This window comes from Gouania willdenowi, chromosome 6 (genome assembly GCF_900634775.1).
Source record: "Gouania willdenowi chromosome 6, fGouWil2.1, whole genome shotgun sequence".
In the NCBI taxonomy this organism is placed as follows: Eukaryota; Metazoa; Chordata; class Actinopteri; order Blenniiformes; family Gobiesocidae; genus Gouania; species Gouania willdenowi.
The window spans coordinates 9,508,210-9,535,994 of NC_041049.1; the positions used below are offsets into that span (position 1 = coordinate 9,508,210).

General features: G+C 38.8%; 1 protein-coding gene across 1 annotated transcript in view; it reads right to left on the reverse strand.

Annotated features, from left to right (window-relative positions):
* LOC114465432 (protein piccolo-like) overlaps nucleotides 1–27,467 on the reverse strand; it is a 48,252-nt gene extending 20,785 nt beyond the window's left edge. The window contains 5 exon segments of the mRNA XM_028450438.1: nucleotides 17,002–17,988; nucleotides 19,369–20,557; nucleotides 27,150–27,292; nucleotides 27,294–27,317; nucleotides 27,319–27,467. Coding sequence (XP_028306239.1) covers nucleotides 17,002–17,988; nucleotides 19,369–20,557; nucleotides 27,150–27,292; nucleotides 27,294–27,317; nucleotides 27,319–27,351 — 2,376 coding nt within the window. The 5' untranslated portion in view covers nucleotides 27,352–27,467.
* Nucleotides 27,468–27,785: the final 318 nt, after the last annotated feature.

The window sequence follows — 27,785 nt, forward strand, 5'->3', positions numbered from 1 at the left end:
TTTCAGGTAATAAAGCCCAATGCAAGCTAGAGTAAAAAAAACATTCTGGAACGTATTTCAACATCTGCTCTTATTACAGGTGTAAAATGTACCAGGCTGATTGATTAAAGTCGATGACTAAATGTTGGATTTCTGATTGAAAAAACTCAAAATACATGTACCCACTATTTAAGTGTAGGCAGAGGAAAACAGAACATATTACATAAAAAGCACATTGACAAGCAAATACACCAAACCTCCACTCATGTTTGTATAAATGCTCTGTATGTTTCTGTAACACACTTCAAGTTCACACAAAGCATAGCCTAGCAACTCACTGCTAAGTGTAACCTAAATTCAATTGTTTTTTTAAAAATAATAAGATCCCTTATTATTTGGATTTGATTGGTGTGACTATTTGTTCTTTTACATAATCAAATCCACAAATAAACTACCAAAAGCCTGCAAATAAAGAACAGCAATATGAGGTGAACCTGAATCAAAAGAATTAAGCCTAGCGCACTAATGCGTAACTATTTACATGATTTTCATTATTTTGGGTTTGTGTATTTTTCTTTTTATTGGGTATATTATATCACGTACAACTCCAATTTGTCATGTATTGTCATAATTTGATGACAAGTAGTTTTCATTGAGTATATTATATGAAGGATGACCCCGAACACCTCCCTCGTGAGGCGTTCAGAGCACATCCCTCTGGAAGGAGACCTTGAGGAAGACCCAGGCCATGCTGGAGAGACTATGTCACTCAGCTGGCCTGGGAACGCCTCGAGATCCCCACAGAGGAGCTGGAAGAAGTGGCCAGGGAAAGAGAAGTCTGGGCCTCCCTGCTAAGAATGCTGCCCCTGCGACCCGGCAGCGGATAAGCTGAAGAAGATGAGATAAGTATAAATCACTTTGCGTTAGTGATGGTGTTAGTAACTTTCGTGATAGTGTTCCAGGGTTAATAACTCTAATGAACATCCTAGGGCTGGGCGATATACCAATATTTAAGATATATCGAGTTTTCCAATTTGACGATAAAGAATGTTACAATATCGCCTATATCGATATAAATATTTTCAATCGCTTATTTTTTTTATTGCCATTTATTTGCTTTTGCTACTTCTCAGAACAGCATAATAAGCAGAGTTAGATTAGATGGATTTCTGAGTGCATCCTAACCCAGACCGTCACCTAGACAAACCACACTACAGAACTCACTCACACATGCTGTCCCATAGAAAAAAAAGCCAAAAGTGACACATTGTGCAGCTGCTAATAAATGTGCCTGTGTGGTATTTTGCATCAGCATATTTATCCCAGAATTGTCTTTCTGGTCCGACTTTATTTGAATTAAAATTATTGAGATTTATATCGTATATTGAAATATGAGTTTTGGTCCATATTGCCCAGCCCTAGAACATCCCCATAAAAAGTTTGGGACAGCAATGGTAAAAGGATGATGTTAGCCTACACTTATAAACTATCACTTATTATCAGCCTTCGTAGCACAATGTCACACTTAGAAATAAAGCTGAACCCTGAAGAAAACTAACGGGAAAAGGACTCAATCAATGCAAGAGATTGCATCACGTTAGCCAGTTGATCCTGTGACCATGATGATAGACACAATCCAGATCTACTGCATTTTGTTGTTGTTTGCCTCAGTCCTCCGTCTCCTACTGGCTATTAAGGCTTAAGACGAGGGTTTCTCTGGCCTGACAGCGGTATCAGATAACCTCCTCACAGCATGAACAGAATGCTGGCAAGACGATGGTCAACAGGAAATGCTTAGTCACAGTGAGGCTTTAGCCACTTATAGGCCCGTCGAAATCAGAGTAATCAAAATCTTATAACAGGCCCCTTTAAAGCTCTTCCTGCCACTATCACGGACAATAAAACATTGAGAGAAATAGCACCTACTATTGACTCACTCGCACATGCTAAAAGAATTGCATATTACCTTTAAAATGAATATGTCCCACTTATATAGTTTTAACAAAGACTTTTGCAAGACCTGGCAACCTGTTTTCTCTTTTGATGTTTTAAAAATACACAAAAAATACTCAGGATTCACACAATGGCATGTGAAGGGAAAATGATCATTTCCAGATAACTTACTGTTAATATCTATATGTTAAGGTTATTCAACCAAGTTTTTTTCATGAAATTTGATCTCCTGACATGTTCTGAGTGTCAACTGCCAGTCTTCCTCAGAGGTGATGTAGGGCTGCACGATTAAGACCAAAATGATAATCATGATTATTTTGATCAATATTTCAATCACAATTATTTATCATGTTGGGGGAAAATCTGTATATCTTTTGAACTACTTAAAAAAAAAGCTATTTACGATCAGTTTACAGTGCAAAATGAAGCTTTAAATAAAATGTATGCAAAAAAAAAAAAAAAGAAATTAACCCAATAATTTAAAATGTACCAAGAGTAAACTGAATAAATACACTATTATGGAGCTCTATCACAAAATGCAACTCATTGGAAACAATCACAGCTCTCGTCAATCCACCAAATCACTCAGAGCTGTCGCTAACTAATGGTAAAAAAAGATATGCAGCAGAGCCCACATTTTAAATGTAAATATCGCCAACGATCAGATTAATTTATTCGTGGCAACCAAAAATGTGATCACGATTAAAATTTGATTAATTGTGCAGCTCTACTTTGATGTATCCAAAACATTTCCTGAAAAAAACTTCCATGAATAAACAAAACCTTAACATATTTTTCTAAAAAGAAGACAAAATGAACTTGCTGGAACTATTACTGTTAATATTGTTATGACAAAAAGAAAAAATTCACTTTGATCTAGGCTTTACACCGATTTGGTCGGCTACATCGGATTGGCCGATATTTTGCATTTTATGCAATTAATGTGATCGGCTGTAATGTCTTAATTCGCTGATTCGATCAATGACGTCATTGTTGTGATTAAACTTTCTGTCGATGCTTCCATTGTATTGTTTTATCGTCTTAGCAGAACGATGAGATGCACTCCCGTTTACCTTCGCTTTCATACCGGACACTTCTGTCCATTTCAGGGTGATGGTGGACACAGAGCTCAACAGCTGCAACGTTTATTTTGCCACTCAAAGACGGCATTATAATCAATCTGCTCAGGTCGAACACGCTCCCTCACTCCGCACACTGGTCGAGCAGTTAAAGGGCCACGCACCCACACGCACACTCTGACAACAAATGTTATGTTCTGGTCCTGCATGGAAATTCTTCAACTCTTCCACTCCCCCACAGTCACAAGGCTGCGTATAGGTACCGTTTGATTTTCTGTGAATCTGTATCAGGTAGTACCAAAGGAATTCGGTCTGTACCTAAAAAAACCAACCTGAATTCATATGATCGGATCGGTAATGGTTTTTTTTAAACTCTTTGATCGTGATAGGTGCTCGGCCCAAAAATCCTGATGATGTAAAGCCTACTTTGATGATCAACGAAAGGCCCAGATACTTTGTGAAATGATTTCTGAATATCAATGATTGAATCTGATTCATCCACTTGCCTTATAATGAATGTGAATGACGACAGGTCAGGCCGAGCTATTGCTCCTACTGCAGCTTTAATGGACGTAACCAGCCTCTGTGAGATCCAGTCTTCCCACAGAAACAGCTGCTTGGATGATTCATGAAAGTAGACTCAATCACTCACTTCAAGGACTTCTTCTAACATTCATACACGAGCCAAAGAACTGACACACTCTTACACCCACAGAGATGATTCTATGACGGTGTCAGCAACAGACACAAATTGAGAAAAGGCATTAAAATCCTTGGGGAGGAAATGACTGCCTAGTTCTCACAGCAAAACTAGAAAATACATTTGTGTTAGTCATACTTAAAAATTAGGATAGAATCAAGATGACATTTGAGTATAATGAAAGTATATTTTTTAAGTTCTGTCAAACTTGTTGGGGGCTGCATAAAATATATTATGCAGCCCCCAACAAAGTAGATCGTGAAGAGTTGTCTGTGGTAGAAGTAGCTGGCAAGCTGAAAAAAATTGGGCACCCCTGCATTAGTTGCTTATACTTAGAAATTTGGATAGAATCAAGGTAACATTTGAGTAAACTGAGAACATAGTTTTTTTTTATTTCAATCAAACTTAAAAACTTTAGTTCCACTACTCAAAAATTATTTACGTAATTTGTCACGACAACTCTGTCACTTCATCTGTCGTGTTCTAAAACTGTTACCTACATGAGCACCAGTGGCGGCTGCTGGTCTTTCATGCAGGGGAAGCTCATTTTCTGCCTACTTCAGAAAATGTATCTGTTTATTTAAATGTGAATTCTAGTAGAATTCACATTTTGTTGTCAACAACTATTTGTAGATTATCACACACGCACGCACGCGCTTAGCTGCTGCTCGCTGGAGTGTGAGTGTTTGGTCAAAAGTCTCACAACACAAGCAGTAACAGTCTCCACAAACACCAAAAACAGACACTAGGTTTGTCAGAAGTTAATTCGCTATGAGAGGATCAGCAAAGTCTCCGTGTCAACACAGAGCAACGGACTGAAATATTTGAAAAACCCGCCTGTGTGCTTACAACGTCATACTCTCTGATTGGCTCATTTCGCTGTCAATCAAAATTGAATTAGCCTGAGACAGATCATCCAATCATCATCCATTATTCCAGCGTCCGGAACAGACAGATCCAGCCCACTGCTCCATAGACCTCCTGTGAAGCCCGGCGTCCGATGGGCGGGACTAAGTGCGTCATAACCGAGCATTTATCCAATGAGCGTCTAGTTTGACTGCAGTGGATCAACCCCTAAATCCTGTCCCATTGAAGTCAATTGAAGCTGAACTTCACCACTGTTTATTAACACTGTGACGCTGCGGTAATGAATGAAGAACGTCACGCTGTCACTGTCAGTTTCCTGTTATAAGAAGCTGATTCTGAACTAAACATACATGTGTTCTGTCATATATTTAGTCAATGAAATGTACACACAACACTACATATTTGACCACTGATTTTAGGGGAAGCTGAGGTTCCCTTGTAGTCTTAAAGCATCCGCCACTGATGAGCACAAACGTATCGTGAGCTCTATCATTGTCTTTCTACAAGCTCACTTTGAGCTAAAAGACTGGAGGAAAAAAAACAACCATAGATGGTAACTAGATATATTGTGACGTGATAATCTTTTCACATGTTGAGGGATTGTGATATTAAGGCCAGGGATCTAAAGTGGGACTTTATATAACTAAATTTAGATACAACCTGCGTAGAGGTGGGATTAAATTACTTGCTTTAAACACTAACTTTACAAAAAAAAAAAACCCACACTATTCCTTTTTTCCCTACTCTCTCTTTAACTGCAATACAATTAATTCCACTATCCACAGGGGCGTCAAACTCATTTTAGTTCAGGGGCCAAATACAGCCCAGTTTGATCTCAAGGTGACCACAGGTTTTATGAGGGAAAACGAGTAATTTCAACATTATTGTGCCATAATTTGCACTCCTATGTATACTTTACATACCATACAAAATATGTAAGAAACCAACAATATCCAAGCAATGGGGACTGCAGATGGAAAATAGCTTCAAGAGCTAAAGTCTGGTACAAAGCATGTATTTTCATATGCTGATTAATGCTCCTGAGCATGGTCCCTGTCAAATAAAAGATGAAATTAATCAAATTAAATAAGTGATAGATAGCGCTACAAACAGGATCTTTACTTTCCTAGATTTTGTGACCAATTTCTATTTAATTAAAGAAAAAATAACGTATACTATGTAAGAATTTTGAGTTTTCTCAACAGTTTAACACAAAAAATGACTGCAACCATGCAAAACAAGCACCAGGTGTGTTGAGTTTTATTTACACAATGATTCACGTTTTTTGCTGTAATTTTTACTTTCTCCTGTTTTCTCTGATGCTCCAAAGGGCCAGATTTGGCCCCCGGTCCTTCAGTTTGACACGTGACCTACAGTATTGATGTGCACCCTACAGTTAATGTCCTAAACAGAGACAAACAAATGAAGTGAAATGATTGATAAAGGCGTCAAAGTGAAGAAGAACAAATAATTCATAAATGGGAAAAAGGGAGGATAACGAATATCAAACAGACTGTGAGAGTTAAGAACCTCTAAAACCATTGGAAGTGACTCAACACATCCGCTCCTGCCAACAACCATAACATGATATTACACATGTAAATCTACATATCAAATGCCAAGTCAACATTGGAATGGTTGCAAATAAACCTAAAAACTACACAGTGGAAATGAATGGACCTCACATTTACTCTCACCTTATATAATTAAATTTGCGTTAGCTTTGGGCGATTCATAATGTTGTTTCATAATGAACGTGTATTTAAATGCTAACCTTTAAACTTTGCTGAATTTACTTAGATATTTTTATTTGCCAAATTTACATTAGATCTGGGAATTGTTACATTTTTGTCATTTTCGATTTGAGGTCTTTCAGCCTAATGCTAGCTACATACTGTATGATTGAGAGAGAGATTTTTGGTCATGTTGTTGATGTAATGTGTTTGTTGATGATTTGAATTGATTTTACTGATGATTTTAAATGTTCTTATTGATTTTAAACAATTGAATGTTTTATCATGTAAAGCACATTGAGTTGCCTTGTGTATGAAATGCGCTATACAAATAAATTTGCCTTGCCTTGCCTTACATTTTGCCATTTTTATATTAAAAAATTCTGTTTCCAAAGCAACATTGTTCATGAGATATTTTACCGTTTTGTTGTAGGACCCTCATTACATAGTATTATCTTTGCAACCACTGCCTGTCGATATAAGTTTGTTTGCTAGCTAAAATAAATACAAATCTAATAAATCTCCCATTTTAACTAATTAACATTATGTGGGAGTGGAAATAAAGAAAGAGAAAGAAATGACAAAGTGTGATTTGTAGTTTGTAAACCATCATTTTTAGGTGAAAATGTGAAAAAAGGAGGAATATATAAATTCTCAGCAAGTCGTGAGACTCAATGCTTCAGCTCTGTGTATAAAAATGTATTAAAAAAAAACATTAAGATACTGAATCAAGCTATTCTGAAAAAAACTGAACGTGCTATAATATTACATTAAACAAATCAAAGTACTAATGGACAGTTAATGCATGCATGGAGAAATAAGGAAAAACAACAATTTCTGACCTCTTACCACTGTTGCCCCCAATGACTCAGTTCATCTCTATTCTTAGGCAATTAAATCTGCTTTTCCATGGAAAAACAACAGTTTTCCGCCTGTGACTGTGTTTGTTTCTCGCAATCTGTCAGTCGTGCCTTTAATTCTAGCCTTCGTTTTTCATTTCCTACATTGAGGACAAAACCAAGCCCAGTATGAGAGGAAATAAGCCCATCCACTTCACTCTCATCTGTCTTTAATGCGGGAAAATTATTTTTAGAGGTGAAACAGTTTCCAAGTTAAATTGGTGCCCTTGGCAAATAGAATACACTTTTTAAAGAGACAGTTTTTAAGGACATCAGCACAAATTAAAGACATCAACAATAGTCTGGGCAATAGTTCAGCATCTAGTGCTAAGCTAACTCTATCAGAATGTGTGTTTTCAAACATCTTTGCATCTATGCCGTTTCATTTCTTTTGCCGACACATTTGATGTCTTGGCTTTTTTTTTTTTTCTTGGTCTCGAAAGATCAGTTACTAAACATCAGGTTTTGCTACACCTGCAGAGTCCTGTCGCTTTAAAAAAGGAATGATGATTAATCATTTTTAAAGGGGCTATAAAAACGCATCGACGAGAGTATTCCTAATATTAAAAACAAAATTGAAAAATCTCAGTACAAACCCAACAACAGGGTTGGGGTTAATTATAATTGTAATTTAAAAAAATCTGTTGCTGTTGTAATCGTAAATTAAAATGTAATTGAGTTTAGGTCATTGACTTAGTAATTGTAATTGCCATGAAAATTCTATAAAAATTGTCAATCATAATTTAAGGGAAAACTGGGGAACAATGTTACAGTTCTATGTACAGTTCTACACATATGCAGTTAATTATTAAAATGTGTTTCATATCCAGCTTCCCACATTATACCATTTAAAAAAAAAATGTTATCAAGGGCTATACTGCTCAAATGCTCACACCAAAAATATTAAAACCTATATTTTCATTGATTAGGAAGCCTAATAAGGTAACCAATAGATAGGAAATACTGTAAATTAGATGACAGATATTTGTTATTGGTGTATTTTACAGCTGATTTAGAATTTGTTATCATAAGAGATGCTAACAGAAAACGAACAAGAGTAAGGTGAACTTTTATTAGGTCATTAATTTCAGGCTCAGCAATTGTGATTCATTTTAATTGAACTTTAGCAATTTAGAGCATAACTGTAATTGTAAAGTAATTGTAATTGGTGAAAATGCTGGTCACTGCAATCGTAATTGAATTGTAACCGAACATGGGTAATTGAAAACGTGATTTTACCTGAAAAATGTAATTGAACCCAACCCTGCTTTCAAATGGTTACAATGTTAATAATAATAATAACAAGAAGACAGTCATCAACATCCCCCGCCAGATTGGTTGCCATTATAACTCACAACATTTTCCTAAATGCCCTAAATCTAAGAACTTAGATGTATACATAAAAAAATATAATCACATCACAATATAAAATCTTAAATGGTTTCTAAGAAAAACTGTCCCCTTTGAAGATACTTCAAACACAGTAAAAAAAAACGGAACAAGGGCAATAACTCCGGAAAAAAATTGTGCGCTTCTCATTTTCGAACTCCATCAAGGTATTGATACCCTGAAGCCACACACCAAATGTGGTTATCCTATCTTAAACGATTTCTAATAAAAGCAGTTCCCTTTAAAGATACTTCGAACAGAGTAAAAAAGGAAACAAGGGCAATAACTCCGGAAAAAATACTTGTGGGCTTCTCATTTTGGAACTCCATTTGGTTATCGTATCTTAAACAATTTCTAAGAAAAGCAGTCCCCTTTGGTGATACCTCGAACAGAGTAAAGAAAAATGAAACAAGGGCAATAACTCCAGAAAAAATAATTGTGCACTTCTCAGTTTTGAACTCCATCAAGGTATTGACACCCTGAAGCCACACATCTATCTTAAAGGGTTTCTAAGAAAAGCTGTCCCCTTTGAAGATACCTCGAACAGAGTAAAAAAACCAGAACAAGGGCAATAACTCCAGAAAAAATATATGCGCGCTTCTCATTTTCAAACTCATCAAGGTATTGATACGTCAAAGCCACACACTGAAATTGGTTATCCTATCTTAAACGGTTTCTGAAAAAAGCTGTCCCTTTTAACTCGGACGGATGGACGGAGCTCAAACAAATATCCGATAATAATACAGAAGCATCACATATGGCCATGTGGGGACTCTGTGGGTTGCCTTGTCAGAACTGCCCAGTTCAGGAGGAAAAAATGAAAGAGGGAACACAAAAGGCAACTGACTCCATGAGAGGAGGGGAAAACTGCCCCGGAGACGCTGGCGTTCTCCCTTCATGACTCGCTTTTGTTGCTGTGACTATTTTTATACACTTCAGCCTCCTGGCCAAGTGATGGGAGAGAGCTGTGAAGCCACTGAGCTGTACAGACACTGTGCACTGCAGAGATTGTCCTAATAACCGTGTTTCAGGATTTAAAATGTAGTGTTAGAGATGATAGAAATCATATACAGTTATCTCTACGGGGGACAGTCCAGTGACACCAGATTGTGAAGGGTGAATGGTTGCATTTGTGAATGAGTTTTTTTATTTTTCTCCACCAGTGCATCCTCAGGAGGCTTCAGACTGTGGCCGTAGGTGTGGACACCATCGCAGAATAACAATGAGGAAGGATGATGGAGAAATTACCACGCAGTGGGTGTATGTTAACATATCAGGACTCAACATGACAACAAAACACACAAACAAAATCTTCCCACAGATAAGCCAAAATAAGTCTGTGTATAGCAAATCTCGATTAGTGCAAAATAATCATTAAGGTTTAAGAAAAAACAAGAAGAAGAAATAATCGTAACTTAAGGAGTGGTACAATTTAACACTTCAATTCTTGTGCTGACATTTAGCTAATTTGGTAATTCAGACTATTTGAAGTAAACAAAGTTTGTTCAAGCATGCTCTGTAAAACAACAAGCTACTAGAATTAGACTGCAATATGCAATATAGAAGATAAAACCTAAAGCCTAAAGAAGCTGATATAAATAGTAATCAGTCAAGTTTTTATAGCAATAATAAATTGTAAGTTTAGTTGTACATAATGTATATATTATGTCCATGTCCGTGTGTATACTATGTCCATGTCTGTATCTTTTATTGTCATTGTCTTAAATGTATGAGGATTATGGATGGAAAGTAGCTCATGGCTAAATCTGGCACATTTACACAAAGTATTGTACTGGTGTTCATTAATGTGCACTGTCCAAATAAACAATAAAGTAAAATAGGTAATATTGACACACAGACATGACTCAAAAATCAACAGACTTTCCCCTTTATCAATACATTTCACGTCTGATTTGAACAAAGCTCATGGAGGAGCTCTGATTTTCCATGATTACGTGTTAAAACAGTAAAAGCAATCTGAAAAAGAGAAGCAATATTTCTCTCCCTCTCTTTATTTAAAATGACAACTTCACATGTAAATGCCTCAAATGCATGTTTTGGAACAATAACATGAATTTACAGAAAATTTTTCACTGGAAAACAGGTGACTGAGGCTGTGTTTGTAATGTCATACTAACGTACTACTCATATTAAGTCTGACGACAAAAAGGGTCCGTAGTGCATTCACATCATGAAAAGATTATGCACGTGAGAAATACACGGATGTATACTATATCGGGACATTTTTTAAGTATGCACAGTGGGTACACTAGTCACACTCAACAGCCCCATGATGCATTGCCAGCACAATGTAAAATTGTCCTGGGACTGGCTTCAAGCTAAAAGTCAAACATCCCCTTTTCAAAATAAAAGCATCTCTGCTGGTCTTCCATTAGTTATTAACACTTTTGTAAATAGGGCTCTGTGTGACAAACAGACAAATATGTTCAATTCTGCTGATAATCCTGTTCATAATCATCTTCTACATGTTAAGGTTCGACTAGCAACCGTGTTAACCCTGTGATTAAAAATGAATGAAGAGCTTCATCAAAGTGTGGTTTTGATGAGTTTACCTGGTGACATACCATGGCAGAAGCATTGCACCAACAATCACACAGCTGTGTGAAATTTGGTGAAAAATGTGAGGCCAATTCGCCAGTTAGCAGTAATCAAAAATGTCACATTAAAGGTGAAGTCTGCAACTCTTATAAAAGTGACTTTTTGTCATATTTGCTAAAGCTGTCACTATGCAAAGACAGCCTTACATCAAGCTAGTAGTTTGTGTGAAAAAAACAGGCTCATTGAGTCCCGCCTGCTGCTCCTGCTGTTTTTGGCATATTGTCATAATGCACCGCGACCGAGCAAAAAGAACCAATCAGAGCCAGAATTGTGTTTGATGGACTGACTGACAGCTGTTGTTTACAGTGTATGGTCTGAAGGAGTAGAAGATGGAATTGGTGACTTTTCTGCTTGAAAGGTAATTACTGCTGCTTGATTTACATTATGTTTGATTTGTAATTGTTACACTAGAACTCTGTAGTGCATGTGTTGTTTGTGTGCGCGCAGCAGCCTTCGTGTGGCTGCTGTAAGTGACACTGTGTTGTTTGCTCCTGCTGCTTATAGATTGGTGTGTGCACATTGAGAGAGAGAAGCGCTGCAGTAATATGCTTTTAACAGTGCATGTTATATTACTGGGATGTTGCTGTCTGACTAACAGCTTGTTAGCTACTAGAGAGGGATCTGAAAGTTGCGGACTGCACCTTTAAGGTTTTGGGACAATGTCACAATTTTCCATGGTATGTTTTCCTCTTAAATGGGAGGCTGAAGGAAGGTCTAGAAGCGTAGCTAATGTTGCTCCTGCTACATACCCTTGCGTGATTTCATTTTCTGTTTATGTAAATTCCCTACAGTAAAATTAATAATATTAGTTGACTCTATTAACCCTATTCAGCATGTTTGGTGCGATTCGGGAAGTTTAACAGTCAATAAAGTCATTGAAACAGGGAAAGACGATAATATAGAAACAAAACGGAAAATGTGTAAACCGTGTAAACCCTGAAAGTCAAGTTAGGAAATTTTCCACCCACCTTGTAGCCACACGTTTCTTTATCTAATCTAATATTTACTCTTCAGGCTGGTACATTGGCTGTCTAAGAATGCCAAGATTCTTAGATACAAGTGACTAAATGTAACAACAGTTTTTTTTTCTAATAAGTAGTAAACATCTAAATCTGTCAAAAATTTTCCTGGACAAACTGTCTTAATATAATGATTGATTTGTTTTTGCATACTGTGGGTTGGATAGACGAAGTAATACAGAGCCAGTGCACGTCCCTATAGGGGTCGACCAAAGAAAAGATGAAAACAGATGAGAAATTGTAGTTCAGATTAATAGCGTGATTATTGCCTCCTTATTTCACATTTATTTAGTCTTTTTATTTCACATTTTATTTCTTACTTACAGCTTCCTCATAAGTCAGGTTGCTTGATTTTCGCAAAATGCTTGTGACCAAAATAGCACCTTTCCCTCGTTTTATATAACTCAACTCTTCTCCAGTGAACACACACATTGTTCAGAAGGACACGTGTGACACGGAGCCTGAGCAACAGTATCGTCACCGAGCAGCACATTTTCAGGCTTTTCCTACATCAAAAGAAGCCAAGGCAGGAAAAGCTGAGGGAAAGCAACACAAAGGAAGGTTCCTATGGGAAAAATACTAAATTAAAAGAAGAAATCCTCAATACTAGATTTCTAATAATAGAACAATAAAAAAAAAAAGACTGTGAACACAGAGGAACTAAAATAAATCTTTTAGGAGAGAACTCTGACTTTTCCATCCTGCATCGATGAGGGTTTAATGGAACACTTAAACCTCGATAGAAATAACAGGCTTCCTGCTGGCCTTTAAATCCTTTTAGGAAGCAGATTATTCCTAAACACACACACACACGCACACACACACACGCACACATGTTGACACCTCTGAGTATGCACGCCCTCGTGCCCTTCAACACCAGACCTTCCACTGATCAGGCATCGAGCAACACAATTTAACATTTACATCTTGTGGTAACTGTGATATTTCTGATGTGATGAAAAGTCGCTCAAACAAACAAACAAACACATCTCTACCAGCTCACTGGGGGCAGCCTAGGATGCTGTCAGTCTCAGTAAAGGCACAATCTTTCAAAAACAGTTCACTGCTCACCAACCCTTCCCCTACACGCACGCACACACACACGCACACACGCAGTGACCCACTCATATGCGTCAGCAAAGGGATGCTTGCTGACAGCTACATTATGACAGAGGATGACAAGGAATCAGGGCCCACTATGTTGCAGAGGGGATACAGATGACTCAACCCAGGAAGTGAAAATGTGTGTTTGTGTGAAAAAGGAGTTGAAAAATGACTTATAGGTAATGTTCAATATTAGATTTTTGTTGATATCTGACATGCCCATATTGTTCAACAGTAAATTGTTGCTTTCCGATGAAGCAACAATGCCAATATATACGGCTGGGAGACATGGACCAAAATGAATACGTCAATATTTTTTCTCAAAATGGCAATGTAAAATATACGTATACAACCAGAAAAATAATTGTGTTTAAACTTAACCAGAATTCATTTGAAAGCCTTTCCCTTGAAATTCGTAATCCCAAAATTAAAATAGAAAAACCCATCTTACTGGCAATAGTCTACCGTCCTCCTGGTCCATATTCGGAGTTTCTCTCTGAATTCCCTGACTTTCTCACTGCTGAGCACTGATAAAGCCATAATAGTAGGTGACTTTAACATTCATGCTGATGATGAAAACAACAGCCTAAACAAAATAACCTCACTCCTAGATTCAATCGGCTTTACACAAAATGTAAACAAACCAACTCATTTTCTTAATCATGCCCTTGACCTTGTTCTAACATATGGTTTCAATATTGACCATCTGACAATATATCCTCAAAATCCTATTATTTCCGATCACTTCTTGTTATCCTTTGAATTCTGAACATCAGCCTGCTTAAACTCTGAGAGAAGAGAACACAATAGTAGATCACTGTCTGAAAAAGCTGTAGCTAGATTTAAAGATTTAGTTCCATCACTGCTTACCTCTGATCCATATGATATATCAACAGAGAGTAGCTATCAATGTCCTATGACAGAGAAAATAGATGATCTTGTCAACAGTGCAATTTTGTCAGCTCTGGATGCTGGACGCTTAAAAAGAAGACGATATGCCATAAAAAGGTCGCTCCCTGGTATTATTCTGAATTGCGTCTCATAAAACTGGCACCGCAAAAACTGGAAAGGAAGTGGCTCTCTTCAAACATGGTAGAGGTTCATTTAGCCTGGAGAAAGAGTTTGATAGCTTATAAAATCTCGACTTTACTCAACTTTAACAGAAGAAAACAAGAATTCAACACTGTAGCCAGGCTACAGTGTTGAACCCTCTATTCCTGTCAACCAGAGCAGTGATGACTTCATCAACTTCTTTACTGATAAAATTCAAACAATTAGAAAGAAAAGTCCCCCTTGCAGGAGTGCTCAATAATTTCCTAAACAAAGCAGCTCCTAAAATATCCTCAACATTGCACAGTTTCACTCCAATTGGTCTATCTGAGTTGACCTCAATAGTTAGTGTTTCTAAACCAACAACCTGTCTTTTAGATCCAATCCCAACTCCACTATTTAAAGATGATTTTCCACTAATTAGCATTAAAACCACTGTAATCAAACCTCTCCTTAAAAATCAGAACACTCCACTTTCAGTTTACTTCTGGAAGTTCCTAAAGTGTCTAGAAGTAGAACAGGAAGTAGGAGGCAGGCTAATCGCTTTTGGAACCAGCTCCCAATCTTAGTACGGGAGGCTGCTACTCTCTCCACCTTTAAGGCTAAACTCAAAACCTACTACCTTTTCCTCACGTAAAATATCAAAAACCTCAAATGGACATGGTCTCCTCTGTGATGGTCACAATCACAGACCATTACACGTAATGGTCAACACCTCAGACCATTACATACAACCACTAAACTCAAAACGTACTTATTTACTAAAGCGTATACCGTATAATAGCGTTAACTTAAAGCGGACAGGGTCTCGTCTATAATCGTCACAATCACAGACCATTATGTGTGCCCAGTACAAGATGAAGTCTCGTCTGTAGTGGTAGCATTTCAGACCATGGCAAACGCCGCAAGACGTTGGAAGTTACCTAACCACTTGGAACAAAGCTTCTCCTCGCCCTTCTCTCTCTTTTCTGTTTCAGGTGTCTTGATGCTGGAGCTGGCAGCTCCTGATCAATGGTTCACGGCTCAACTAGTCTGGGACACTCTGATGGTCTATATCCCATCCTGCTCTGTTTGTCCTTCTGTCCACTAACCCCAACCAGTCGAAGCAGATGGCTGCCACCTCTGAACCTGGTTCTGCTGTAAATTTCTTTCTGTTAAAATGAAGTTGTTTCTTCTCACTGTTGCTAAATGCTTGTTATTGTGGATCTTGTTGAGTTGTTTATTCTTACTATGAACTTTATATTTTGTTAAGCACATTGAGATGACTTTGTTGTAATTTGTGCAATAAAAATAAAGTTGAATTGAATTGAATTAAACATGTGAATGCAACACTGCAAACTGACTAACACCTGACTCGCACAACCTGTCACTATAAAAACATCTCAATGAGTCACATTAACAAATAAGTGCTAATTGAGAAGCATTATATTTAAGTTATCATCGGATATTCTTATCCTGCACACAGAGAAACCGCTCAACTGGAAACAGTATTTGGCAAACTATAGCACACTGCTTATTCACCACAGAACACCATCTGCACTGTGCACTTTTTTCACTGTTTCACAGTTTTGTGACCATGCTGCAGAAAAGCCATCAATCTGGTCCCTAGAACATCATGGAACATGGAGGCCAAATTTTTCAGTTTCCAGCACGTTTGCGTGCATATAAACACAAATATAAACATAGAACATTAGGAACAGGTTCTAGTATACCTGCCCTGACGACTGAAACACGTAAGACTACTTTTCAATAATCCTACAGCACACACTTTAATTAAGGCTTTTTAAGATTCGCTCCGAGTGCCTCAGAAATCTTTGGACTTGAGTGTAAATATAGAAATTCTGGAACCAGAATCGCTCTAATTTTATGTGCAAAATTATGCACAAAATGATGACCCCAAAAACTCAGAAACAGCAAAAATACACAAAAGGACATCAAAAAACTAAAAAATATACACAAAAATACACCAAAGAACAACAAAAATACCCTAAACAAACAATTATACACAAAATAACTTTTTAAATTTACAAACCTCAACAAATTTACACAAAATGACTCCAAAAACACACCACACACAAAAATATACAAAAATTACCAAAAAATATACAAAACAACAACAGTCACACACAAAATGAAAATAAATAATAATAATCTAGAAAATAAAGAAAACTAATATAAAAACACACAAAACAACAACAAAAATACACCCTTTATTCTTTCCTGTATTAATGCTCAGATTGGTTTTTATTCTAAATGCTGACATGATAATGTTGATAACGTAGCCCTTGGATCAGACAATGACATTTATGTGGCCCCCTCTGTGATTAAAATTGCCTATCTCTGGCCTATAAATATAACCTTGTCTAGGTATAACATCCAAAAGAATCGAGCTGGGTTTGAATGTTTTTCACACGGAGGAAGTGGCCTAAATCTCCACCACATTGAAAATCATTGAAGAAAAATCACAATTTCCCAGGAGTCTTACCAACGAATTAGTTTGAGATCCATTAAAATGAAGGATGTTGATGCGTTACTTATTTACAACAAAATGGATGTAAAAGGTGCAAAACAATACAAGCAAAGAAAGGTAAAACAAAAAAGGACTCCTACCTCTCCTAGGTGAGGAGTGGGATTGAATCCACACAGATTGCAAACTTCCTTCTTGCACTCGGTGCAAATACTGTAGTTTGGGGCATCTGATGAACCAATATTCAGTCCTATATTACAAAGAGGGCAGTTTGCCGGGGTTACAGGAGCAGTTTTAGCTTCAGAGACCTTCTCATCCTTGTCCACAGAAATGGCTCTGGGAGGTTTTTTGGATCTAGCAGGTGGCGTATCAGGAGCTGAGTCTGAGTCTGGGGGTGACCCAGGAGCAGAAAACGGTGAATCTGGAGGTGATCCGGGTCCAGAATCTGCAGGAGAATCCGGTCCTGAGTCAGGAGGTGATCCAGGCGGAGGAGCCTTTCCTTCTTCTCCAGTGACAAGGTTGGAGGCAGAACTTAAAAGAGAAGATCCAAAGCTGAACATTTGAGATGCAGCTGCAGGAGGTTTGGCTGATTCAGTTAAACCTCCAAACCCTCCAAACAGTTTCCCACTGACGGACTCTTCCTGTTTTGAAGCTTGAGGCTTTGACGAGTCCATCAAACCCCCAAACCCACCAAACAGTTTACCGGTAACAGACTCTGCAGCTGCAGGAGGCTTAGCTGCATCTGTCAGGCCACCTAGACTGATACCTCCAAACCCCCCGAAGAAACTGGACTCCTGCTTGGCTTTGGCAGGAGATGGTTGAGGACTGGACTTCTGCTGCATCGGCCGACCTGTCTTGGGGTCGATTTTGGGGGATCCTCCGATTGAAGAGCCTGGTGAAAGCGGTCCCGGAGACGTGGGGCCTGGGGATTTTTGCCGAGGCGTGGTTGGAGGTGTCAGACCCTGGTCGGTGGTGCTCTGCTGCTTGATCAAAAGCTTGCCAGGTTTGCCAGAGCCCTGCTTCTGTGGGGACGGTGGGGCCGAACCTTGCTTGGGTTTGGTGATGCCCGGGGGATCCATTCCTCCCATGGCCCGCTGCATCTGACAGTTCAGACACAGCCACTCTTTTCCCTGTGGGTAAAAGAAGAAGGGTTTAATTCTATTCAAACAGTTCACTCACATTAAACCGCCAACAGTTCTGTATATGTTTATATGTTTCATTATGTGATGTATGCACTGGACTGGACTCAACACCTAAATACCAGGTAATATCTTAACTGAAAAGAAATGCACAAAGTTATTTTATTTTAAGGAAAGATATTCTTCAGAAAACCTCTATGAAATAAACTAAAATTGAATTTTTAACTCCACCAAGGAGGAAATATTTTCACCAACATTTATTTGTCTGGCAGGATTATGTCAAAACTACTTTACACATTTTGACAAAACTTTAACCAAAGATAGACCTTACAAAATGGAAGATTTCAGTTAATTTTGGAGAGGATCCAGATCAATATACTGATTCTGGATCAGTTTGAAAAGAAATAAAAATCCCTAGATCTCATTATTGGCAAAATTTCAAAAATCAGTTTGTAATTTACTGATCTTTATGAAACTGGACTCAATTGTGTTGGGTTGGTTCCTCATTTACCAAACCAAGTTTCATCTGGATCAGATCAGGATTGCGCATATCATTGTGTTTTTTGTAGTAAGTTGTAAATACACCAGATTTAGCTAAACTCTAATTTCCATCCGTCATTCAATGCTGCAGTTAACAAGGGTAAGGGCTAATATGTATTTACAAATAATAAAGAGTTTAATTGAAACCTTGATAAATTATAATTTTTCATTGGTTCAACACCTTCCAATAAGAAGCCATGTGACACTATGTTTCGGTGTGTTGCTGATTACATAAGGCTGCAGTGGGGTGACTTCAGATCAGTCAAAGGCCTGTGGTGAAATATTAGGCTGACATTTTGCCATTTTTGATGGTTCTGCTTCACAAAACAACCCAAGCATTGACAAGCAACTAATCCTGGGATAACCAGTGAGCCTGACTAAACCCTTTCCTCTGCTGTGCTACACTCATGTGTTATGTGTGACTGACTCTCTCTGCAGCAGAGCCTGGCCTTGTATCTTCCTGTGGCCATAGCATGAGTCACCTTGATCAACATTCCCAGCGTCCATCTGGTCCCTCTGTTTCTCAGCTCATGTGCCACTAATGAAAAAAAAAAAATGCTTCCTCTACCCAAGAGAGGTTAGCACAAAAGGCTAATGCAAGACTCAACTTGAATTATAATTCTGCATATGAGCAACATGTTTACTGTTTGGTTATCATTTCTGCTGAGAAAAATTAAGTGACCTTATCCAAGTGCAACAATGACACAGGTTTGGTGTGGAAGGCTGGAACTTGTTTTGATTGAATGAGATTCAGAAAGAGTGTTGTAAACATATACAAGTTAAAGATTACTTCATAAATCAGATGTATTAAGGTAAAGAAAGAGATCTTACGGCTGAGTCCGGCGGGCTGAAACCACAGAGGCTGCAGACCTGCTTCTTACACTCAGTGCAGTTATTATAGTTTGGTGGTTCCTTGGATCCAATGTTTAACTGTGTGGTTTTACACAGAGGACAAAGACAACCTCCAGCTGGTCCCCCTCCCTGCTGACCAGGAGGTCCTGCACTCTTCACTGGTTCTCCAGGAGGGACCCCAGGTCCTTGGGAACCTTGTTTTCCTGGTGCTTGCTGTGGTGGGCATCCTTGCATTACGCCTTGGCCAGGGGGTCCTTGACCGGGTTTGGGTCCCTGATGACCAGGGGGTCCTTGGCCTGGTTTGGGTCCCTGTTGACCAGGAGGTCCTTGACCGGGTTTGGGTCCCTGTTGACCAGGGGGTCCTTGACCGGGTTTGGGTCCCTGTTGACCAGGGGTACCTTGACCTGGTTTGGGTCCCTGTTGACCAGAGGGGCCTTGGCCTGGTTTGGGTCCCTGTTGCCCAGAGGGGCCTTGACCAGGTTTGGGTCCCTGCTGACCAGGAGTGCCTTGGCCTTGTTTAGGTCCCTGTTGACCAGGGGGACCTTGACCTGGTTTGGGTCCCTGTTGACCAGGAGGGCCTTGGCCTGGTTTGGGTCCCTGTTGACCAGGAGGGCCTTGGCCTGGTTTGGGTCCCTGTTGACCAGAAGGGCCTTGCCCTTGTCTTGGGGCCTGCCCAGCAGGTCCCTGATTGGTTGGGCCTTGACCTGGTGGGGCCTGACCTTGCCTGGGACCTTGCCCTGGCCCCTTTGCAGGAGGGCCTTGAGCCTGTTTTTGGGGGCCCTTTCCCTGAGGTCTCCCGCCCTCTTGTGGTGCAGATGCATCTCCCTCCTCCTCATCTCCAAACAGTCCAAACTTAGGAATATTGACAGCATCTCCCATTGAGGTTATAGAAGACGAGACGGATGACGTCATGGAGGACACTGCACTGAGGGGGTTGGCCCCGCTGAGGAAACTGGAGCCAAACATGCCTGAGGACTTGGTCTCTGGGTCTTTTGGCTCCTGCCGGAATCTGTTCTCAAAAAGGCTGAGCGATGAGGGGCTGCGCCCTGGTGTGCCCCTGCTGGGGGGCCCCTGGTTAAAGGCGTCAACAGTTCGACTTTTGCTGAGACCTGCAGGGCCCCTGGAGGCCCCTACCTGCTGGGACCGCTGGGCATCAGATTCTGAGGGTCTGGAAAAGAGACAAGATGTGATAGCAATGATTATTTATTGTTATTTTGTTGTTTTAAATGAGTTAAGTCAAGTCAAAGTTACTCAAATTTGTAGATTTAGTTGTTTTTCAAACTATTCAAGTTGTATTTAAGGCCAAGAATAAATTATTAGCAGAAAACGTTCAAAAGCTCTTTATTGAGAGGGAAGGGGCTTACAAACTTAAAAGTAACATTTTTTTTGCTCTGAGTGTGCGGACAACAAGGTATGTGGAATAAGATTCTGGAACAGTTTGTCAATAGAAATTAAAAAAAGTGTACAAATATCAAGAAATTAAAAAAATATATAAAGAAAATGTATTTACGTTGAATGACAATTTTGAAAGTGTGTAATATGTTTTTTGTATATATTTAATCAAAATCATATAAAGATGAGACAAAATAAATGTGTTAACAGCAGCAATGATTGGAAAACATGATGCTGAAAATTGATTATTTGCTACTGTAATGTAGGAAAAGAGGTGGGACCATTCCGTTTATACTTCCACGTACTCCCTTTCAAACACAAAAAGTATGTGTGTGCAGTAATATACGCAATTATTGTTTTATTTTTATTTTTTTTCTGGAGGGAAGCCATATGCATTAAATCTTTAGTTAATTGTAATATTATTTCTTGTTATATTCCAATTGTTTGGAATAAAACAGTGTCATCATCATATAGGATTTTTATTGTAAGAATCCACGGATACTTTCTTTGTTCTCCGTCAGATTTTCAGTAAACAAAAACTATTCTAGATAAAAGAAATATATAGACATGTAAATGAGAGGAAGAGATGATTGTTCCCTAGTTTTTAAACCTGGTAAGTAAGGCTGCAACAACGAATTAAAATCGACTATTAAAAGCGTTGGCAACGAATTTAGTTGCTGATTCTTTGCTTCGTGCGATTTATGTCACTGACTGTGACGCAGAGTCGTTTCACCTGCAGAGATTTGTGTGCACACACGAGTGTTTGTGTGCGCGCACCACGAGAGTTTGTGTCAGGCCGCGCACAAGTGTTTGTGTGTGCGCGCAAAGTGTTTGTGTGTGCATGCACCAAGAGTGTTTGTGTGTGTGCGAGCGTGTGAGACACTTTCATTTCAGTTTAATCAGCTTTGTGTACGCACGCAGTGTTTGGGTGTGGGCGAACCACAAGTGTTTGTGTGTGTGCCCAAATGAGTGGTTGTGTGCGGGCGCACCACAAGAGTTTGTGTGTGGCCGCGCATGAGTGTTTGTGTGCGCGCGCAAAGTGTTTGTATGTGTTTGTATGCACCACGAGTGTTTGGGTGTGTGCCCGAACGGGTGTTTGTGTGTGTGCGTGCATGTTTGTGTGTGAGAGACACTTTCATTTCAGTTTAATCAGCTTTGTGCACGTGCGTAGAGTGTTTGTGTGTGCGCGCACCACGAGTGTTTGGGTGTGTGCCCGAATGAGTGTTTGTGTGCGTGCGTGCGTGTTTGTGCGTGAGAGACACTTTCAGTTCAGTTTAATCAGCTTTGTACACGCTCACAGAGTGTTTGTGTGTGGGCGCACCACGAGTGTTTGTGTGTGGGCGCACCACGAGTGTTTGGGTGTGGGCGCACCACGAGTGTTTGGGTGTGGGCGCACCACGAGTGTTTGTGTGTGTGCACAGAGCGTTTGTGTGTGGGCATGCATTAGTGTTTGTGTGTGCGCGCACCACGAGAGTTTGTGTGTGGCCGCGCATGAGTGTTTGAGTTTGCACAGTGTTTGTGTGTGTGCGCGCATGAATGTTTGTGTGCGCACACCACAAGTGTGTGTGTGCGCGCGCAAAGTGTGTGTGTGAGTGCACCATAAGTGTGTGTGTGCGCGCACCAGTAGAGTTTGTGTGTGAGCGCACCACGAGTGTTTGTGTGTGTGCGTGTGCACCACAAGTGTTTGTGTGTGGGTGCACAACGAGTGTTTGTGTGTGGGTGCACAACAAGTCTTTGTGTGGGCGCACCACGAGTGTTTGTGTGTGTGCCTGTACGAGTGTTTGTGTGTGAGAGACACTTTCATTTCATTTTAATCAGCTTAAGCAGGGTTTTAATGTGCTTTATAAATAAACTGTATGTTTTTCTAAAAATATTGTTCATCGATTCATTTATTGACCGATTAATCGATTATGAAAAGTTGCAGCTCTACTGGAAAGTTAAAACCCCTGCAATATTAATATTTTGTGGTTGCCATTTTAAAACAGCCACATTGGGTCTAAAATGTGCCTGAGGTGGCATCGTTGTGCTAATATGTCACAACTATGGCTTAGTTAGCTCTCAGCCCTATTCAACACATCAGTGAATGCCCAACGTACAGTAGGCCGCCCTGGGGTAGAGCTGACAGGATGTGTGGAGTGTAGAATGAGAAGAAAGAGATGCTCCACTCTGTGTGGGTAAGCTGACACATCTTTGTTAGCTCAGGCTAAAAGGCACAGTTCACATCACACACAGAGCGTCAGCGCTAACGAACCATTTAGAGGAAGGCACAAAAGTAGGAAGAGATGGCAGATGTGAAATGTATGAATGTAATATACATATCTATACAGAAATGTACAAAGTGCAGACTGAAATGAAAACAAAGTATGGAAATCATTCTATAAGAGGAAAACTGTCTCAGAGTATGTCCAACACCCAAAGCAAATGCACAAAGTTACTCCAAAAACACACAAAATGACAAAATAAACACATAAAAACTGCAAGAACACACAAAATTACTCCAAAAACCCACAATATGACAAAAAAGATAAAGCAACAGAAAAACATACAAAACTACTATGAAAATAAACAAAAAGACAACAAAATACACAAAATGAGAGAAAAATATACCAAATGACAATACAAATATACAAAATGACTCCAAAAACACACTAAATTACCCCAGAAATAATACAAAAAAACAAAGAGAAAATAAGAGAAAAATATACAAGATGAAAACAAAAATACACAAAATGACAGAAAAATAAACAGAAACAACAAATACACAAAATTAGTCCAAAAACACACAATGACAAAAAATTACAGAAAGCAACAGAAAAATATACTAAACCACTGTGAAAATATACAAAAAGACTCCAAAAACACACTAAATGACCCCAGAAATAATACAAAACAACAACAACAAACAGAAAATAATTAGAAAAATATACAAGATGGCAATAAAAATACACAAAATGACAGAAAAAATTACAAAACGACAATACAAATAGGTAAAATGACTCCATAAACAGAAAATTACAAGACAGAAAATCACAAAATGAATCCAAAAATGCAAAACATCACGTGCACACAAAATGAGAGAAAAACATACAAAATGACAACAATAACACATACAAAAACCCTTATTTTTATTTCCTGAATTGATGCTCAGATTTGTCATTATTCTCAATGCTGTCATAAATGTTGATAAAGTGGCCCTCAAATCATACACAGTCACTTTTTTTGGCCCCCACTGTGATAAAAGTGTCCCATCCCTGCTCTAGCTGTCTGGAGGTTAGATCATGTGAACAGCTACAGTATATAAACCCCCCAACACCAACTCAAAACAGGTCACAGTCCTTCTCGCCAACAGACCATTGATGGCTTCCAGGTCTCCCATGTATACATGGAAAGAGGCACTTGTTCGACCATTAAATATTACAATGAACCGAGCTGCTGGTAATGTTTAATGTGAGTAACAGAAGATTGTAAATGGCAGAGTGTGAGTAATCACTGTGAGTGGAGGTGTAGTAACGACTGCTGGCAGACTCTGCAGAGGGTTTCAGAACCATGGACAGAGGCTGATGTGGTTCTAGCACTTTGGACAGCAACCGGACTCAGTATACATTGGAGCAGACATGGGCAACTGAACGGGCGTTTAATTTTGAGCAGTATTCATAGTAATAACCAAGAATTACAGAGAAATACACAAAATAAGAGCAGAATTACACAAAAATCATTACAAAAAAAACCATACAAAGTTACAGAAAAACACGCAAAAAAAAGCCCCAGCAAAATTGCACAAAAATGATTGCAGAAAATAAAAGTACAGAAAAACACAAAAATACAACAAAAATACCAAAAATTAGAGCATAAATAGACAAAATAACAGAAGGATTACACAAAAATTATTACAAAAACCAAACAAATTTATAGAAAAATACACAAAACAACACTAAAATTACAAAATGTTATTACAGAAAAACACACAAAAGGATAACAAAAATAAAATATCCAAATACCAAAAATTACGGCATAAATAAACAAAACAGCAGATTTACACAAAAATGATTACAAAACAAAAAATACAAATATAGTATAGGAAAATGGACTAAACAACAGCAGGATTACACACAAATTATTACAAAAAACAAACAAAATTATCGAAAAATAGATTAAACAGCAGGATTTCACAAAAGAATTACAGAAAAACACACAAAAGGATGACAAAAACACCAAATGTAAAAATAAAAAAATAATAAAAATAAAAACAATAACAGACAAAATTACTCAAAAACACACAAGAAGACCATTACAATAATACAAAAGAATATACAAAACAACACAAATACACACAAAAGACTGTAAAACACACATAATGACAAAACAACAAGTGAAATACACAAAATATGTTGTTAATTCCTGTAATTAAAGTTATTTTTCTAAATGCTGACACTAATGTTAATAATGTGGCTCTCAGGTCAGACAATCATATTTTTAAGGAACCCTCCGTGATAAGAAGTTGCCCATCTCTAGATTTAGTATTTGGAAGATTTCCAGAGGCGTTATTAGTCACACAAAACATTATACAAAAACAGTAATTAGGGTCTATGTTCTATTTCTAGTCTGATTAATATTAATATTATCCCTGCCCCCCATCTTCAGCCTGGCTATAAATAACAATTTCCCTCTCAGTCCAAGCCAATTAGCTGTGAGACACATGGTGGCATTTTATGTAAAGCCAATGGAGAGAAAAAAAATTGTGTCAACATACATTCAACCAAGGCAGATCATTTTCATTATTTAAAATAAATGTTTAATCTGTGGAATCAAAGAAAAACGCCATGATTGGAGGGGGTTTACTGTTTTCATGAGTGAGCTGCAGGTGTAAAGAGTACTGATATATTCTACTCCAAAAGAAGTAATGTAACTTGATTGAAATTGCACTTAAGTTCAAGTACAGTTAAAAAGTAGTCAATTAAATAGCATTCAAAGTAAAAATGACTAGTTACTATCATCAATTTTTATTTCATTTGGTGAGATTTTGTGGAATAATTTGAGAAAAATTGTAAGCTTTTGGAGTTCTTTCAAAAACAATTTACAAGTGAATTATATGGTAATTTACACAATGATTCTTGATTTCTCTGTTATTTTCACTTCCTCCTGCGGGCCAAATCGGATGCTCTAAAGAGCCGGATTTGGCCCCGGGCCCTCGAGTTTGACATATGTGCTCTAAGTAAAGCTAAATGTGTTACCTTTAAACCAGTGCCATGGCTGGGTGTTGATCAGAAATGGCACGACAAAGAACATATGGATTATGTTCAATGTGTCTTGAAACAGAACAAAAATAAATAAAAATCACTAAATATAGGGGTGTGCCAAAATATCGATACGATGATATATCGCAAGGTTGCATCTCGCAATACGTTATCGATTCGCCGGCGCCAAATATCGATTTTTTTTTTTCGATTTTTGATTTTTTTGCAACATACAAGACATGACGAAAACAATATATATATATATATATATATATATACACACACACGATACACAGAGATAATGCAGTACATACACAGTACAATGAAACAATAGGTGAGGAGTGGATATTTACAAATTTACACTGTGTATGTGTGTGCGCGTGTAGTATACTGTACACTTTATTTTACTTGGCTGTCATTCATTGACAATGTTTTGTAATTCCTGTGAAATTGATTCAGCGCCGTCAATAAATTCTGAATTTCTTCAGTGACACAGATACCGCGACGTATCGGGGATGAAATTTCGTTATCGTGTGAAACATATTGTGATGTATCGTATTGTGACGTATCTGGTGATACCCAGCCCTAACAAAATATAATAATTTACTCAGTAACGGTTGGGTGTAGAAATGTAACAAATTACTTACTTTAAAACGTACTTAAGTATAAGTAAAAATACTGATTTAGAAATACACACAGAAGCTACTCAATTACAGTAACGTGAATACGTGTAATCCATTATTTCATCTCTGGTAAGATATGATAGAAAACACACTGAAAGGCAGTTATTTTTGCATATGTGCTCAAATAGTGGATGGAGGTGTGTCTCAGTGATGTCACTCACAACCACAAAGAGCACAGAGTGGTACCAATAAACACTAGTGGTTTCATTCTATTTCTAAGGAACACTGGATGTTCCCACAGCATTTAAAGGCACCATCCATCCTCACTCATGCACACATCCAGAGGTGTATTATTCACATTATTCAAACACTAGACTACAGCATTTCTTGGTGCATTTTGCTGTGATGAGAATCAGACTGTGAGCATCATTAGACTGGATGTTGCACCTGTTTGTGTCTCATGTGTAAAGGTGATAAATGCGTCAGAATAAATGCAGTTTTAAAGCCCTGCCTTCGTGTAGTAGTCGCGGTTCCCTGCGTCCTTGACATCGCCGCTGCTATCATCCTCCGGTCCTCCAGGCTCAGGTCCTGGAGTCTGACCGCAGACCCGTCCGATACCCGCACGAAGCCGCCCTTCCCGTCCGGGGCCAGGCCCCTCCGGTAGCTCAGACGGTGGGCCCCTCGGCTCCTTCCAGGCTCGCTTCGTTCCCCATGACGAGCCCCTCCCGTCTCCGTCTCCCTGAACCACCACCACCACCACCACCACCGTGTTATCTCCTTCCTTCTCTGGCTGTTTTAGCTCCACAAAACGCGGAGCTTTTCTGCGTCTGGAGCATCTCCGCCGGTTAAAGCTCAGCACTAGCAAGCAACTAGCACTAGCACTAGTCAGTGCTTGTTCCATCTCAACGCCTCTCCTTGTTTTTCTCAGGCTAACATCCTCCAGCAGCAGCTCTTCATACACTACGGTTTCCCTCCACAGTCATCACTGTTCCACCACTGCTCACCTTCCCACGGCGGGCTTCCGGTAGGCTGTTACAAAATAAAACTACAGCCTTTCCCGGATTAGCTTATAAAAGTAAAAGCTTGATTTAAACCTCAGCAATATTTCCCTAAACTAAAGTATTTCACAATAAAACTCTTGACCGAT